A 17,662-nucleotide genomic window follows, 5' to 3' on the forward strand; every position below is an offset into this window, starting at 1 on the left:
TTAAGAGGGCCAGAGCAGCTCTGCTGGATCAAAGGCCCATCTACTCTGACATCCTCTTCTCAGCAGTCAAACAAGGAGCTTGGAAGCAGGACATGAACTGGCATTTGGAGGCAGAACATAGGCATCGTGGGGAGAAATGGATAGCCTTTATCCTTCATGAAATTGTCCAAGACCTCTAAGCTCATAGCCATGACAACTTCTTGTGGGAGGGAGTTCCACAGGTGTGCCTATGTGCTGCTTTAAGGACTTCCTTCGGTCTGCACTGACTCTTCCAACACTCCGCTCCACTGGATGCCCCCGAGTGCTAATATTCTACGAGAGGGAGAAAAATCCAACCAAATCCCCATTTATTTCGTCTTCTCTTAAACTGTTTTGTCCCCCCCCCCTCTTAAATTGTTCAAATAAATGTTGAGTGTTGCTGACGGACTGCGAAAGGCTTTAAACGGCTTGTGCTAAAATGACTACATTACATTAGAACGGGACAACATAGTGCTATTCTTTATTTTTTACTGACTTTATGGATAAAGTTTTAATATTTATTGTATGCGCTTAGAGGTTTCCTTGCAATCAAGCGGCATATATATACCTTTCGTTAAACAAAATAAACAAATAGCTGCTTTGTCTTTTGTATGGGGGGGGCGGTTTCACCCTTTAAAAGAAAAAAAAAGGCAGCCTAGAAACATTTTGAATAAATAAATGAGTTGGCCAGCTCTGTAAAGCTGTTTTATTCAGTTTTAAGGATGGGGGGGGGGGCGGGGGCGGTTGCAGAGGAGAGACCTCAGGCAATCAATACAGGTAACATACATATGCACATGATACTTATGCAAGATAATCTCCATTGGAGATTGATCACAGCAGGCTAATAAATCCACTTTATAGGGATTTAATTTCCAGCTTTTTTGACCTTCTGAATAAAAACAAGTGAATCATCTTCTCTCTGTAGAGGTTAGTCCTGGTGTAAATCTAACAAAGAGCATCTCTCAACTGGGGGAGGGGCAGAAGAGGCAATCCACAAATCCCCCATCAGCAAAAATACTTTAGGGGAGTACTCTAAAGGTAAAGGGACCCCTGACCATTAGGTCCAGTCGCGGACGACTCTGGGGTTGCGGCGCTCATCTCACTTTATTGGCCAAGGGAGCCGGCGTACAGCTTCTGGGTCATGTGGCCAGCATGACTAAGCCGCTTCTGGCAAACCAGAGCAGCGCACGGAAACGCCATTTACCTTCCCGCCAGAGTGGTACCTATTTATCTACTTGCACTTTTGACGTGCTTTCGAATGGCTAGGTTGGCAGGAGCAGGGACCGAGCAACGGGAGCTCACCCCGTCACGGGGATTCGAACCGCCGACCTTCTGATTGGCAAGCCCTAGGCTCTGTGGTTTAACCCACAGTGCCACCCGCATCCTTTACTTTAGGGAAGAACAAATCACCCATCGCATTCTATTAGCTGCTTTCCACTTTTGGTCTCCTTGGAAGCCACCACTCAGATGATGAGCTACACATATTTAAGAACAGACCTCCCAACCTAATTCCCAACCTGGTTGCCCTCCGGAAGTTTTGGACTACGATTCCCATCAGCCCCAGCTGCTCTGGCAAGGCAAGGCAAGGCAGCAAGGTAGTTGTGGGAAGCGAGAGAGGGTAGTTTAGGCCATGACCAAAAGCAACTATTCTGGTGTTCTATTTCCTTCATTCCCACTTTAAAATCATGTCTCTTTAGAACGGAGATGATTGGATAGTTTACAGCCATCAAGTTTCGCTCAAGGGTGTGTCACTAACAAAAACAGTTGTGCTGTACCCTCTGTTCATCTTTTCCCCAGGAACACAAACACAGTTGTGACACACAGACACACACACACACACACACTGTTCTTTAATTCTGATTTCATTCCACAGGGTCTCTGACCACCGTCAAGGAGTTCAAGGACACAAGATGCTACAAAGGTCCCCTATGAAGTGTCCTTGCGATGGTTTGCTTTCATCCGGATTTGACCAGAGATGGTTACCGTGAAACTTTGAAGTTCTTCTCACTCTTCCAGATTGCTCATCGGCCCTTAAAGTGTCTGGTTTCATGCCCTCGACGTACTTGGGGGGGAAAGCACAGGTTGGTAGAAGTTGCCCAACTCTTCCAAGGCACACTTCAACGTGTGAGCCCACCTTTGCTGAGGTCGTCATGTGTTGGGTGAGCCTTGAGTTTAGCTTCCAGGAGCACTCCGACTCCAAGGAAGTGGAGATACCTCCGGGGGCTTCTCAACTTCATCAAATACGGTGGGAGCTCCTGGTTATGCTCAAGAAAAGACGTCTCCATCGACTGGGGAGGAAGGGAAGGGAGCAGGAGAAGTCGCAGAGCGATGGATAGTGTCCGAATGTGGTGGACGTTCCCCTCTCCAAGGTTCAGAGCTTGTGGCAGCACAACGCCCACCACTAAGCGTGGCCGCCTCCTTCGAGATGTGGCCGTTTGCCAAAGAGGGACCGATAAAGTTCCGTTCTGGGTGGGAGAGGAGGGGGAGAGAAAGAAAGAGAACAGAAAAACGCAGCCGTTTTATTCGATTTCATTTGTCAGCTTTGAACACGAGTCCCACAGCCTTTCGGAGCAAGCAACCAAGAAAACCCTACTTTTCAAGCAACAACACTTTCGCTTATGTCAGCCCCACCAAGCAACAAAATAGGCTAATGGAAAATCCAAAATTGACTGCTGGAAGCAGCCAGCAGTTATAAGCACAAACATACAACTCAATGGACCCCAGGCACTCTCTGAAACATGGCTCCACCCGCCTACACCAGTGGTTCTCAAAGGATGGGGTGTGCCACACTGTTGCGGGAGGAGAGGATGGCAAGCGTGGCAGGAAGATCCAAGGACAAAGAAACATTTGAACATTTCCGTGTAGTGTAGTGTAGTGTAGCGTGAAGCTGAATTCTTTTATCCTTCTTGGGTGTCCCTTGGTCATATTATAAAGTATAGTGGTACCTTGGAAGTCAAAAACTTTCAGAAACCAGAGTGTGGCTTATGATTGGCTGCAGGAAGCTCCTGCAGCCAATCGGAAGCCACAGAAGCCCTGTCGGACATCCGACTTCCAAAAATTGTTCAAAAACCCGGAACAGTCACTTTCGGGTTTCAATCGTTCGGGAGCCAATTTGTTCAGAAGCCAAGGCATTTGGGATCCAAGGTACGACTGTAGTTGTTTACTATGTTATAAATCAAGGAACTGTAAATTTGGAAGGGATCCAGAGGGTCATCTGCTCCAGGACACACACACACCCCGCAATGCAGGAATCTCAGCTAAAGCATCCATGAGAGGTGGCCATGTTTCTCTCCGCTTTCCAATGTTATTTCTTATCAATTAAACATTCAGTGTGGCGTGAGCAAATTTTTATTCTGAAATGGTGGCCCCGGGAGGAAAAGTCTAAGAACCACTGACCTACACAATAGTGGCTGGTGCTCAGTGGGGCTGGGAGCCCAACCGTCGCTGGACCTGCAGAGTCAATGACAAGCAGAGCTGGAGGCAAAGAATTCTCGTTTTGTCTCCATCCTCCTCCTCCACCATGTTGAGCTCTGGGGCTAAGGAGGAGGAGGAGGAAGCTGGAAGCCAGGGCCACCCCCTAGACTCACGGCAAGTAAGGAGACATGGAGATGAGAAGCCACACTCAAGGATGGGGTCAGAGCCCCATTCACCCTAATGGGCCAGACCCATTCTCTAAAAACTAGCAAGTCGCAATATTAGCCTCCCAGGAAACCAAGTTCTGTAACTTTGGTGACACTGCTGGGAAGGCAACACTGGCGGGAACATGAAGATCAAACACCAAGCAGGTCTTCTGAAGATGACCTGAGCCTGCAGGCAAGAGGGACACAGGAAGGGAATGAGTCTGTTCCTGGGGAAGGACACAGAGCATGCGCAGATGCTGAGCCACCAATGCAAAGCCACCCCTGTTTGTAGGAGGGTCTCCACATTCTGCACCAGCTGAACAGCTTTCAAGGGCCGCCCCAGGAGGAGAGTGCTGCAGCGGTCTAGTTCTGAGGTGACACAAGGGTTAAGGGAAAGGAGGGGCAAGAAAGAGGGGGAGAAAGCAACTTTTCAAGGTCAATTTAGAAGAAGCAAGCGGCGACCATCATCCACGGCTTCAAATGAAAAGGCTGCGAGATAATTAAAAATGCATTCGGCAATCTTTATTAATAAACACGAGGGCTGGGGAGACCTTGTGTAGTGCCACTCTCACGCGGCACAGAAATATGTAAATACTGCGCCAGGGCTAGATTCCATCTCTCTGGGGAATGAGGTTTTTCTTCCCCCTATAAGTTTGCCCTTTCCATACAAGGCTTTTCAAGGAAGAGAACAAGATTGAATATTTTAATAGGATGTATGAGACCGCGGTGGTGTAAGGAGGATTCAATCAGGCAGGCTGCGTGGGACTATAATTTAGTTTTCATATATGTTGTTCTTTTTTCCTTGAGGTTGACACAGAACCGGAGGGGGAAGGAAGGGGGAATGAAAACAGCCCAGCAACAAAAGACTCAAATTAATAGGGCCCACTATCAACAGTGGTGTTGATAACGGGAACAGGACGGCTTTTGTCAAAGACACACACAGACAAAATTAGTCTATGATTCATTTTTATGATTCATAAATAAATATACTTATAAGTATATAAATATACTTATAAATATAAATATAAGTTCATATATTTGAAACCTGCAACGACAGAAAGGTTTGGCTAAGGAACAGCCAAAAGTATCTATATTAGTATAGTGTGTGTGGGGGGGGTATATATATGTATATTCAGAATTTGTGTATATTAACATGACCACCATCAAGCTCGGAAATCCTGTATTTTTACACACGGTCAAGTTGCTAATCCTCATGGCTGGTTAGACAAGGGTGAGAAAACTTGATGTCAACAAACATCACGATCAGATGCGATGAAGTAAATAACACTTCCCAAACACACTTGACTGAGAAGTTTTGAAATCTCTGCTGCTCAGCAAGTGAGACAACCAAAAGAGATTCTGGGATTCCTGAAGAGTCGCAGCCACAGGGACAAGACACCAAATCTCAAACGCTGTGTACCTAAAATGCTTATGGAGTTGTGTATCTAGATCAGTGCTTCCCAAACTTGAGTCTCTCCAGATATTTTGGGACTTCAATTCCCATCATCCCTGACCACTGGTCCTGCTAGTTAGGTATGGTGGGAGTTGTGGTCCAAAAACAGCTGGAGACCCACGTTTGGGAAGCACTGATCTAGAGTCCTCAACCTCGGCCCTCCAGATGTTTTGAGACTACAATTCCCATCATCCCTGACAACTGGTCCTGCTAGCTAGGGATCATGGGAGTTGTAGGCCGAAAACATCTGGAGGGCTGAGGTTGAGGAAGCCTGGGCTACTGCATGGGCTATCAATACTAAGCTGGACAGATCAATGGTCTCCATCGGTCTAAGCCAGTTTCCTATGTTCCTATAGCTCAGACGATGAGGACTGGAATTTTTATTTATCGTTTTATTTTTAGCAGAAGAGCTGAAGCTCAGGGGTAGAGCACCTGCTTTGTGTTTAGAAGACGCCATGCTCAACTTCCGGCGTCTCCAGGTAGGGCTGGGAATTGGACGGCCACTGCCGGTCAGTGCTGGCACTCCTGAGCTAGATGGCATCTTCCTGCTCCACTAGCTTTCGATTTAACCATAGGAGAGCAGCTTTCCGCACAGCCCCGACTCCTTAAGGTCAAGCACATGGCGAAACGCTGCCTCTCTAACGTTCCTTGTCTCCGTACGACTCGAGAGGCCATTTCTATTAATAGTCAGACCAGAAGCCAGAGAGAGGAAGAGCATCAATCTGGGCTGGCTGGACAGTTTGCCCGAAAGGCTCTGCGGAAAACACAGAGGGCGTTCAAATTAGCCGAGCGCCGAGGAGTGGCCCATCTAGCGAGTAATTAATAGCGCTCGCTCCCAAGGTAAGAGCGTGCAGGAGGGTGTGGGGTCGAAACAGGGGTCTCCCCTGAATTAAAGTTTAACTTACCCTTTATTGCAACCTACAAAAATCAAGTAATGAGCAGTAACATTTTTATTTCTGTTAAACTGTCATTTTAGGCTGAGCTGGGGATAATTACCTATTTCTACCGCAGTAAGGTTTTATCACCCTTAGTGAGGCATTTTCTAATTTAATATTTTTACTATATTATCATAAAACCTTGCTTTGGAGCAGGGATGGAGTGTGGAGGGGGGAGTGATCATGGGCCGTTTGCCATAAAACACGCGAGTACCTTAGCTTTATTATTTGTGTATTTCGTTAGAAAGGGAGCTGGGTTTTTTGGGGGGGGGGAATGCAGGGTGCCAGCTAGATGCAGTTTGGGTGCAGCTGGAATTCTGCACCTCTCCCACAGACAGAAACCTGTCCCCTAAAAAAGTCAAAGGGAAACTGATAGGAGGTAGAACGAGATCAAATCTGAGAGTGAGGTCAGGGAGACTGTAAATATTATGCACTGTAATTAAGATATTTGCATAAGAAACACCACCCTGATTTAGGAAAATGAATCGGTGCGGGGGGGGGGGATTTTCTTGGTGTAGAAGGGAAACAAGCCCCCCCCCCCAGTCGTAAGAGCACAGGAAGTTGCCTCATACAGTCAGCACAGCACTATCAACACTGACCAGCAGCAGCCCTCCAAGATTTCAGACTGGGGGACTTTTGCAGCCCAACTAGGATGTGCCAAGGTTTGATCCTGGGGCCTTCTGCGTAAAGGTAAAGGACCCCGGATGGTTAAGTCCAGTCAAAGGTGACTATGGGGTTGCGGCCCACATCTTGCTTTCAGGCTGAGAGAGCCGGCATTTGTCCACAGAAAGCTTTCTGGGTCATGTGGCCAGCAGGACTAAACCGCTTCTGGTGCAATGGGACACTGTGATGGAAACCAGAGCGCATGGAAACACTGTTTCCCTTCCCGCTGCAGCAGTACCTATTTATCTACTTTGCACTGGTGTGCTTTCGAAATGCTAGGTTGGCAGGAGCTGGGACAGAGCAACAGGAGCTCACTGCGTTGTGCAGATTCGAACCACCGACCGTCCGGTGGACTCATTTAGACCACAGCGCCACCAGAGTCCTTCTGAATGCAAGGGCATTGTTCTAATAAGTGACGGCCCTACCCAAATGAATGGTTAGTCTGCAGCAAAGATACACAGGAGTTAGCTTTATATGGAGTCAGACTGTTGGTGCATCTCGCTTGCTATTGTACACAGAGAGTGGCAGTGGCTCTCTGGGATTTTCAGACAAGGGGATATTCCCTGTCCTACCTGGAGATGCTGAGGACTGAACCTGGGACCTTCTGCATGCAAAGCGCAAACAGCAACAATTCTCCCCACTTGCGATTCCCAGCAGCTGGCGCAAAGCAACTCTGCTAAATCTGCATGACTTATGCAGGTCACAGAATTCAGGGCACTCTCCTCCCTGCTCCTGATATGGGATTTTGAGGTCATGCAACTCCAAACGCAGGGTGAGCTTGGAGCTTTTTGTGTGCCCACATGCAAAATGAGAGCAAAAGCAAGGGCCGGCGATGGTTTGAACCCCAAAGGGAACAGGGCAAAGTGTTGCAGAAGTGAACCATTCTGTGGTTTTAAAAATAACTATCCAAACAAGGCCAAATGCAGCTGCATTTATTTTAAGCCGCCCACATTCTCAGTATCTGTGATGGCATTATAAAAAAAGGAGAGAGCGAGCACTAGGGGGCAATCTCACCCTCGTTTAACCGCCAAAACTTCAGGAAAAGGGCACACACACACAATATTGAAACCACACCAGAGAATGTGGGCAATAACAATTATACCAGGCCATAAATTAACCAGTAGCTAGCCTGCAGCAGTTTCTCTTTCCCCCCAGGTCAGGATAGGGGGCTCTCCAACAACACCCACTTTTTAGACCCCCAACCCACCCTGCTCTTAGGCTGCATTTACATGGTGGCTTGTTCTGTTTAACGTCATCGTGGTTTATTCTATTTAATTTCCACACTATCTTTCACACAGCGAGTGCAAGCTTATTGTTTCCATATTGTTTGCAAACGGGATTTTTCCTGGAAGGAAAGTAACACGGAACAGAGCACAAAACTTGCACGATATTCTGCTACAGTTCCAGGAAGTGGCTTCTATGCGGAACTGAACGGGGGAAAGACGTTAAAATGGAATAAATGCCATGGAATCCCGAAGGGTGACCTCCAACACGTCTCCTCCCGAGATAAGATAGAGATCTACAAGGATTTCAGACAGGCAGCAATGGTGGGAAATGTAGGGGGAGGAAAAGGGATTCTTCATACCCGGCTGTGCAAATGACAGCCATGGACAGCAATGGCTTCTCTTTCACCCCACTCCCCTGCATTGTGGGGGTGGGTGGAATGTTCTTAATCTGGCCCCCAGCGTCCCTTTTGGGTGGGTTCACTGTGGCTACAACTACCCTATACATTTAAAGCAGCGTTATAGCACTTTAAACAGTCATGGCTCCCCGTGAAGAATCCTGGGAACTGTAGTTTGTTAAGGGTGTTGAGAGTTGTTAAGAGACCCCCTATTCTATTCCCCTCACTGAGCTGTAATACCCTGCGAAGGCTGGTTGTGGGCGGTGGCGGGAGGGGAAGTCTTTTCGTTGTTGTCATTGTTAAAATAATAATTGAGAGTCAGAAACTATCACTGATCTACCGTCTCTCCTTCTGCGGGCTGTATATACTTCGTCCTTCTCCAGAGGTTTATCTGTGTATCTGAAGAAGTGTGCATGCACACAAAAGCTCATACCAAGAACTAACTTAGTTGGTCTTTAAGGTGCTACTGGAAGGAATTTTTTTTGTTTTTACTATGGCAGACCAACACGGCTACCTATCTGTAACTTCTCCAGAGGGTGAGGCTTATTGGCTTCCCCCGAAACATGGTCAAAAGAGGGCAGACTCAGTTACATAAGGGCATAAGGCAACCAGACTTGTAACACACCAGATTCCTTTGTGACTCCATTTCTGCAGAAACCTAGGAAGCGCAGCAGCAGCAGCAGCAATGGTCAACAAGATTCTGAGAGAAGATTCCACAATTCTGCGCTGAGTAGTGAGTGCAGAAATCAGCTGTCTCTCTTCTTTTTTTAAGCAAAGCTTTGGCCCACTGTGCAGCTACACCTCTGGTCTGTGGAACAAGCACCCTCACTGAGATGCGACAGGTGTCCGTCCACAGATTGTTTTTCTCGAAACAACTGAAGAAATTTTTGTTTTGACAAGCAATTCCAATGGGATGGGGTGGGGGAATCTGCTTTAAGTGCTTAATCCTTTTGCTTTGAGACCTCACTTTATACATTTCTAAAATTGTTTTTAAACCTGTTTTAGGAGATTTAAGGTTTAAACCTTGCCTTGAGGTTTAAGTGAAAGGAGACACCTCAGTTAATATAATCATAATTATTATTGTATAATAATGGAGATTACTATAATAATGACAATGATTATTATAATATAAAAAAAATATTGCTGTGAAGATACACCCATAAGGATGTGGCAACTGAATCTTAAGGCCCTTCCTGTTATTTAGTTTTCATAAAATCCATAAACTGCTGAATTGTTAAAAAACAACAAAAAACAAAACCTCAAAGCAGTTTTCAAAGAAGGTAAAACTATATTGATAAAAGAATTAACAATTTAAAACACTCAAAAAAATAAAATAATAATATTTTATAATAGTTTACAATATATAATATTGTATATATTGTATAATAGCTTACAAAAAACTAAAAACTGATTAAAACACGCATCAGCATTCTAAGTTTCTAGGTAGGCTTGCCTAAAAACAAAAAAGTTTTTAGCAGGTGCCGAAAAGAGTACAGCGAAGGCGTCTGCCTGATATCAACAGGCAGGGAGTTCCACTGAGCATTCACCACATTCGGTTTGCAGGAAGGTTAGATGACAAGTGTGTTCTTTCCTATGCTTTCCAGCTTCATTTTCCTGTCACCTTCCTCATCCCAAGAAGCCCCATATTTTGGGGAAGTGGCCGGTTGCGCCATCAACTGGAATTGCTCGACCTGAATTTGGCGGTGGGTGCTGAATCTCCCTTGAACAATGGTGCCCTTAGAATCTGGAGGGGTAGGTCAAGGAATCCTCCTTGCTGACAGGGCATGGCTATGGTGCCCGGCTGCTGCATAGTCTCCCCTGTGACCCAGAAATCAAGAACGGACCGTGCAAAAGAAGCACATTCAGCCCCACAAGCAGCACAGAGTCAACTATGCAGAGCTGAGGAAGTTACGGCTTCCCCGACGGGTGAATAAAGAGAGAACAAACTCAAATTCGGACACATAAATCACAAAAAAGAGCACATACACAAACAAAAAGTTGTTGTTTTTTTAATAGTGTTTTGGCCAAGGAGTAGGTCCTTTTTTGCGTACTTTAATATCCCGCAGCCCTAGAATGGTTTCCTCCCTTCCACAGCTTGGCTGTTTCGTAACAGATTCTACGCAAGAGATGACAAATGGTCTCGCTGGGGGAAAGCAACAAATCATCCTGCCGCTCTTAACAGGTTAGCTTTATTTATTTTACTTCTTCGCCGTTGTTTTTTAAAAGGACATTTCCATAAGCAAAGAGGTCCAGGAAATTTTGCTTTGCAGGGCATTGCCTATGTTTACAGCCCGTCCAACTGCAAAGGCTTGAGGGGAGCTGACTTTTGGGGAGGCCTGGCTATGAATGGAGCTATTGCGGGGGGCAAGGTCTGGGCTTAGAAAACTGTACATTCCAAGCCTACCCCCCCCTCCAATATATACGTAATAAGAAGCAATAAGAAGACTTCCAAATCTATTGGAATTATCAATATATAGATAAAATCTGCAGATTTTAATAACTAACGTACATGTAAAATTACATTGCCCTGGTAAAGGGACCCCTGACCATGAGGTCCAGTCGTGGCCGACTCTGGGGTTGCAGCGCTCATCTCGCTTTAATGGCCGAGGGAGCCGGCGTACAGCTTCCAGGTCATGTGGCCAGCATGACTAAGCCGCTTCTGGTGAACCAGAGCAGCGCACGGAAACACTGTTTCCCTTCCCGCCGGAGTGGTACCTATTTATCTATTTGCACTTTGACGTGCTTTCGAACTGCTAGGTTGGCAGGAGCAGGGACCAAGCAATGGGAGCTCACCCTGTCGCGGGGATTTGAACCGACAACCTTCTGATCAGCAAGTCCTAGGCTCTGTGGTTTAACCCACAGCGCCACCCGCGTCCCTTTATTGCCCAGGTAGGCTTACCTAAACTTAAAATTTTTGAAGCAGGTGGCGATAACAGTACAGTGAAGGCATCTGCTTAATATCAATATGCAGGGAGTTTCAAAGAAAAATACAATTTATAATAATATAATATAATATAATATAATATAATATAATATAATATAATATAATATAATATAATATAATAATAATATAACAGTGGTACCTTGGCTCTCAAACACCTTGGTACTCAAACAACTTGGAACCCAAACCCTGCAAACCCGGAAGTAAGTGTTCCTGTTTGCGAACCTTTTTCAGAAGCCAAACGTGCTCCGTTTTGAGTGTTACGCTGAGGTCTGTCTGTTTTTGCTATTTATTTTTCGTTTTTATTTTTGAGGCTTTTTTGTTTTGTTTTTGTGACTGTGTGGAACCCAGTTCAGCTACTGATTGGTTGATTGATTGTGTGACTGCAGTACATTGTTTATTGCTTTCATCTTATGGATCAATGGTCTCGTTAGATAGTAAAGTTCATACTAAATTGCTGTTTTAGGGGTTGTTTTTAAAAGTCTGGAACAGATTAATCCATTTTGCATTACTTTCTATGGGAAAACGCGCCTTAGTTTTGGAACGCTTTGGTTTTGGAACGGACTTCCGGAATGGATTAAGTCTGAGAACCAAGGTACCATTGTATAATATAATAACAGGTGCTGCCACACTAATAATACCAATTTCTCACCAATGCAGAACAAACTTTACGTGGAGCTCGTGAAAATGCCAGGAACCGCAGAAGGAAGTGGTCATGCGGACACACATGGGGGTTAAAATGACCCTCCAAGTAAACTTTCAAAAAGATAACTTCTTGTATTTGCAGAGATAGCGGGATTGACAGCTCCAGACCCAAATTCCCCCACTAATCCAACCACTCAGTGTTTTTAATACCAGACGTACAAAGTACACAGAGTAAAAGACTAGGAACTTGTGAAGATTTCCCCCCTGCTAACTCTTATGTCACAGAAACCTATTAATCCTTTAATGCCCGGATTTCCTAGAGGAACCTCCTACAGCTCGCAGCAAGATGGGCAGTGACTGACACAGAGGAAGAGCCCGCTTTTTAGAACCCGGGAACCTAGTCTGGGAAAATGCGCCACCCCTGACTAAAACACATAGAGCCTGCCCACTTTTGGTGGCCAACAAGAGGAGGGACGTCAAATATCAAAGTGGGAGTGAAAGTGGCTGTTAAACAGGCAAAGCTGCTTTTAATAAATTAGATTTTGCCTCTCACCTACAGTAAACCTACCTCACATGGTTGTTGTGAGGATAACAACAACAGAGAACCACGTACACCACCTTGAGCTGCTTGGAGGAAAAGTGTGATAAAATAACAGTTGTTTTTTTAAAGAAAGTGCTGCGTTCAAGTGTTCTTTTCCCGACAGCAATGCGCCAGGTGTGCCTGAGCGTGTTCGCGCACACATGGTGTGGGTGTCCCTGGCAGCATCTGTATCAGCGGGCAAATTATAAACCATGTCAATCCAAGTTAATGCAAAGCTGTAATCCTCTTTAACTAGAGATCAAAATCAGCTCCATGAGTTATGTTTGTCCCGCTGTCTGATAAGGAACAGAGGGAGACGCTAATAAAGAAAGGAGCGACGAGAAACCCTTTTAACGATGCCATTAAAAGGCGCTGCCAAGTTTAGAAACATTGCTCTAGTTCCGGACCAATTAGAGGGGGGGGCTGCACAATCTTTGCCCCGGTCCTTTTTCATGTGCCAGGAGCATCCCACCCACCTTTACCCAATGCCCTGAGCCCTGTGTTCTCACGGAGGACAACTGGATGCCTATGGGAAGAAGGAGCTCAGTGCAAGGCTACTCTCAGCTCCTGCGTTTTCCAGCAACTGGTACCCAGAAGCATGGATAGCCACTGTGACTGGTAGCCACTGATGTTGCAACAACTTTGAACTTATGAGAGAAGGTCCATTGCAAAGGGTTATTCTACATGGAGAGTGGATACCTAGTACAGAATCTGGCATCCTAAAAAAAAAAGCACAGGGTTGATTTAATTACCGGGGTGTCCGTATGTCACAATTCCACAGAAGTGCAGAATCGATCCTTTTAAACATTAAGTTTATATCCTGCCTTTCCTCCCAAAGCAGCCCAGAATGTGGTGCTAGGTGCAGGAACTAAAACAACCTGTTTATTTAAGAGCAAGTTTCTAGTTCTCAAGAGGTGTTATGCAGGGCTACCAAAGTCTCAAAAGGATAAGGCAGGTGGACGAACAAGGTTTTCCTTAAAGAGCTGCTTTCTGCGCAATGCCTTCAATCCCAGACCAATAGCGACCTTGAAATGCCAGACCCCCTCTCCTCCAAGTGCATATCTGACTCTTGCCTTGGCTACCCAGAGCCCTTGTGCCATCATCTGCACCCCAAATTGCTTTTTCACAAAGTCCCAGCTCAGCATTCAAATCTAGAAAGGCGCTTTCATAGCTCACCCAGCAAGCCATTGTCTGCTGAGTTGGAGAAAACTGTGAGCATCCCAACTCCTTTTGCATCCTTAATCCTTAATGCATCTTCTCTTCCCCACCTCCAAAAGTCCCACCACCAGGCAATTAATCTATTTTATAGGCTGTAAGCATGCTGCTGTTTCCCCCACTATCCCCCCCAGCGCCTGATTTTTCACACTATAAACATGCGGTGTTTTTATTTATTTTGGGGTCAAGCCTCCAAAATGACGGGGGGGGGAGAAGCCCAGTGCGTGATCACACCGCTGTGAAATGCATTATTTGCATTTTCAATCTCGTAATTCACACTTGCAAACAATGAAATTACCTTCGACTGGCACTAAAGAAAGCACCGTTATCATTACCTTCCCTCTTTCATGCTTATATAGGTTTTGCATTGCAAAAGGGGAAAAAAAATTAAAAAAAAAATATGGAAGGAAGGGGAGGGGGGCAATTCCAGGAGCCGTTCTGAATTGGACGCTGCGAAATTAACTTGGCCTCATAGAAAATGTGGCCCCCAGAAATACAGCCGACGACAACAGGCTCTATGCAGTCCACCTGTGCATCATTTACAAGTAGAAACTGGTGCACACAGTTTGGCCTCCTGTGAAACTTAGAAACATCCTTTTTTTTTTTTAAAGAAGCTTCCCAACAGTAGCCATGTTTGCCTCTTGCAACCGCAATAAAGGCCACATTCCCATGCCATGACACATTAAACAAGCATGAGCACAGACCAAAACATCTGGAGGGCACCAGGTTGGGGATGTCTGGGAAAAACCATGGGTGGTCTGTGTAAAACCAAAGTCTGTGCTAAGCTAAAAATTGCGGTGGAACTTTTTTTTTGCAACCCGAGGGCCACAACGCCTTACGGGCAACCTTCTGGGGGCCGCATGCCAGTGGTGGGCAGGGCAGAGAATGCTCATCTTACTATGCTATGGTAGAAGAGGAGTTTGGATTTGATATTCCGCTTTATCACTACCCTAAGGAATCTCAAAGCAGCTAACAATCTCCTTTCCCTTCCTCACCCACAACAAACACTCTGTGAGGTGAGTGGGGCTGAGAGACTTCAGAGAAGTGTGACTGGCCCAAGGTCACCCAGCGGCTGCATGTGGAGGAGCAGGGAAGCGAACCCGGTTCACCAGATTACGAGTCTACCGCTGTTAACCACTACACCACACTGGTTCACACATGGTAGGTTGAGTTCTGGCTTCTCCGAGTAGTTTAACATAAGGTTACCAGACATCCCCGTTTCCCAGAGACAGTCCCCGGATTTACAAATCAGTCCCCTGACAAAATCCTATCATTCCAATTCATTTCAATGAAGTGTCCCCAGATTCATTGAAAAAAATCTGGTAACCTTAGATTAACAACCAGACCAGGGAACTCTGGGAACTGTAGTCCTGTGATGGGAGCAGGGGTCTCCCCAACCACCCTTAACATACTGCAGCTCCCAGAATTCTCCAGGTGAAGCCAAGACTGTCTAAAGTGGTACGGCTTTAAATTTATACTGCAGATGGGGCCGTAAATGTGTTCTCCTTTCACGAAAGACTCTTGGTGACATTGAAAATAGTGCAATCTGACTGCATGGAAATTTTCTTTTTCTTTTTTTAAAAAAAGCACACACAAAGCAAGATATAGCTGAAGTGTCTGAGCAGCAAATGGCAAGGGCAGAGACCGGCCTGAACCGCAGAGAAACGCAGCGTGCAATTCTAGCTGCGAAACGCACCCATCTGGCTCGGCCAGGACAGAAGGCCCACATTGTGCCGGTGACAAATGGCTAACTGATACAAAGAACCAGGGACAGTGACAGCCTGAAGAACAGGTCAATATCAAGCTGTCACAAAGCCCTCCGAGAAGCGTAATTAACCGCTTACTAACCTGGCATCATCAGTCATCGTGGAATGGTCAATTGGGGCCATAAAGCTGACCAGCTTGCTGTGGACGTGATACCTGGGAAGAGAAACACACACAGGGAGGATGTGTTGTAACTATTCAGATAGAGGAAATGAAAACAGAAAGCAGCCTTATTCTCAAGTCGAGACCACTGGTCTGCCTAGCTCAGAACTTCCTGCACTGGCTGGCAGCAGGCGTTTTAGGCGAGGAACAATTCCCATCTGTACTGGAAGCTGAACATGGGGCCTTCTGCATGCAGAGCAGATGTTCTGCTACTGAGCTGCTGTCCTCCCACAAAGCTGTTGCGCCTTCACGGAAATCGCTGCAGCTAAGCGATGGAGCACACTCTGCGCTCGCGTGAGGTTTCGATTCGGAGCATCAGATCCCAGCCATACAAAGGCAGTGGTGGGGAGGTCAGAGGGCCCCTTCTCTCCTCAGCAGTTTCTCCTCCCACCTCTCTTTCCCTTCGATCCTTTCCAGTGGTACCTCGGTTTAAGAACAGTCTGGTTTAAGAACAATTTGGCTTACAAACTCTGCAAAACTGGAAATGGTGTCTTCGTTTGAGAACTTTACCTGCGTCTAAGAACAGATTCCTAGGATGTAAGTAATGGGTGCCGGCTGCTAGCCTGCTCCCTAAAATACCACCGGTTTGCTCATTTCTATATATAGGGTGCCTATATTCTGCATGGACTGGTTTCATGGCAACATGTGCCAATGGCTTTGGATACCTATTAGGTCCATAAATTACCATATAGCATATATTCAACACAAAAAAACCAGCGGCAATTTGTTGTTGACAAAGGACAGCTGGACATATAAAGGGCCCCATTACTTTCAGTAGCTTAGGGCCTCATCAAACCTAAATCCAGCCCTGGTCATTCCCCTCCCCCCCCCTGAGGTTTCTGATAACTCGGGGGTGGGGGAGGGGGGAAGAGAGACATAATCCCACCGACAAAAACTGTTCTAAATCCCTTTGGCTAAAAGGAAGAAGAAGAAGAAATAATAATAATAATAATAGAAAGGTTCTATGAGCCCAGCTCAGGGTGGTGCGATTCCTGTCATGGGGCTCTGGCGGAGTCATGAATATATCCCAGTTGCGTACGACGCTGACAGGAAGGAATATTGATAGTCAATAATTACAGGCTTTTAGGCCCAACAAAGCAGCTCAACCCTCTTTTCATAAATTATCTCATGACATCTATCTTAAAAATTGCTATGCCAGGCCTGACCCAGCCCCACTCGGCTGACTTCTATCAAGTGCCCATCTGAGCACGGGATTTATTGTTTTGGTCACACACACACACACACACACACACACACACGAAAGGGGTGCTTGACGTTATGCATCTCTCCCTACCTTCAGCCCCCAAAACCAAACCACACCAGCAGGGAAGGCAGTACAGTGGATTTTCTGGCTTCAATGCATCGAAAGAGAAACATCTTGTACTTCAAATTTATTCTGACGCACAACTCAGGAATCGGTGGTAGCTGACCCAAGAAGCCCCCTAGGTGTTGCTGGACTCCAGGTCCCATCAGCCCCCCAGCATGGCCAATGGTCAGGGATACAAGGAGTTCGAGTCCAACCACAACTGATCTGGATGCATTGCTCCAATAGTTGGACTGGCTAGGTATTCATTTCCAAGCTCGATTAAAAAAAAAATGTTGGTATTATTAGCCTGTAATGCTTGGGGTCATGGCTTAAACATTTAGGAACATGAGAAACTATTGTGGGCCACCTGAGCACATACATGCAATGCAACCATGCACACTTGCCTTGCAGCCATGAACACATCATCATTATCATTTATTATTCATACCCCGCCCATCTGGCAGGGCTTCCCCAGCCACTCTGGGCAGCTTCCAACAAAATATTAAAATACAGTAATCCATCAAACATTAAAAGCTTCCCTAAACACGCACACTCATCTTCCTGCTCTGAGTCTCAGGTGCGTGAATTTTAGTCTAGCAGCGACAGATCAAACAATGATGGCGAACTTCCCTTGGCAGAGCATTCCCCAAATGGGGAACCACCACAGAGAAGGCCCCATTCTCCGAATCACCTCTGATGGTGAACACAATTTTATCCCTTTTCTTTTTTTTACTGTATA

The 17,662-nt window shown here is 46.0% G+C and overlaps 1 protein-coding gene across 1 annotated transcript in view; it reads right to left on the minus strand.

Moving 5' to 3' along the window:
• Positions 1-682: 682 nt before the first annotated feature.
• Positions 683-17,662, minus strand: part of AATF (apoptosis antagonizing transcription factor) — a 69,134-nt gene continuing 52,154 nt past the window's right edge. Inside the window, exons 11-12 of the mRNA XM_081890433.1 lie at positions 15,540-15,611; positions 683-2,483 (exon numbers count right to left, since the gene is read on the minus strand). Coding sequence (XP_081746559.1) covers positions 2,420-2,483; positions 15,540-15,611 — 136 coding nt within the window. The 3' untranslated portion in view covers positions 683-2,419. The remainder of the gene's footprint in view (positions 2,484-15,539; positions 15,612-17,662) is intronic.

This window comes from Podarcis melisellensis (genome assembly GCF_964234715.1).
Source record: "Podarcis melisellensis genome assembly, chromosome: 15".
NCBI classification, from domain to species: domain Eukaryota; kingdom Metazoa; phylum Chordata; class Lepidosauria; order Squamata; family Lacertidae; genus Podarcis; species Podarcis melisellensis.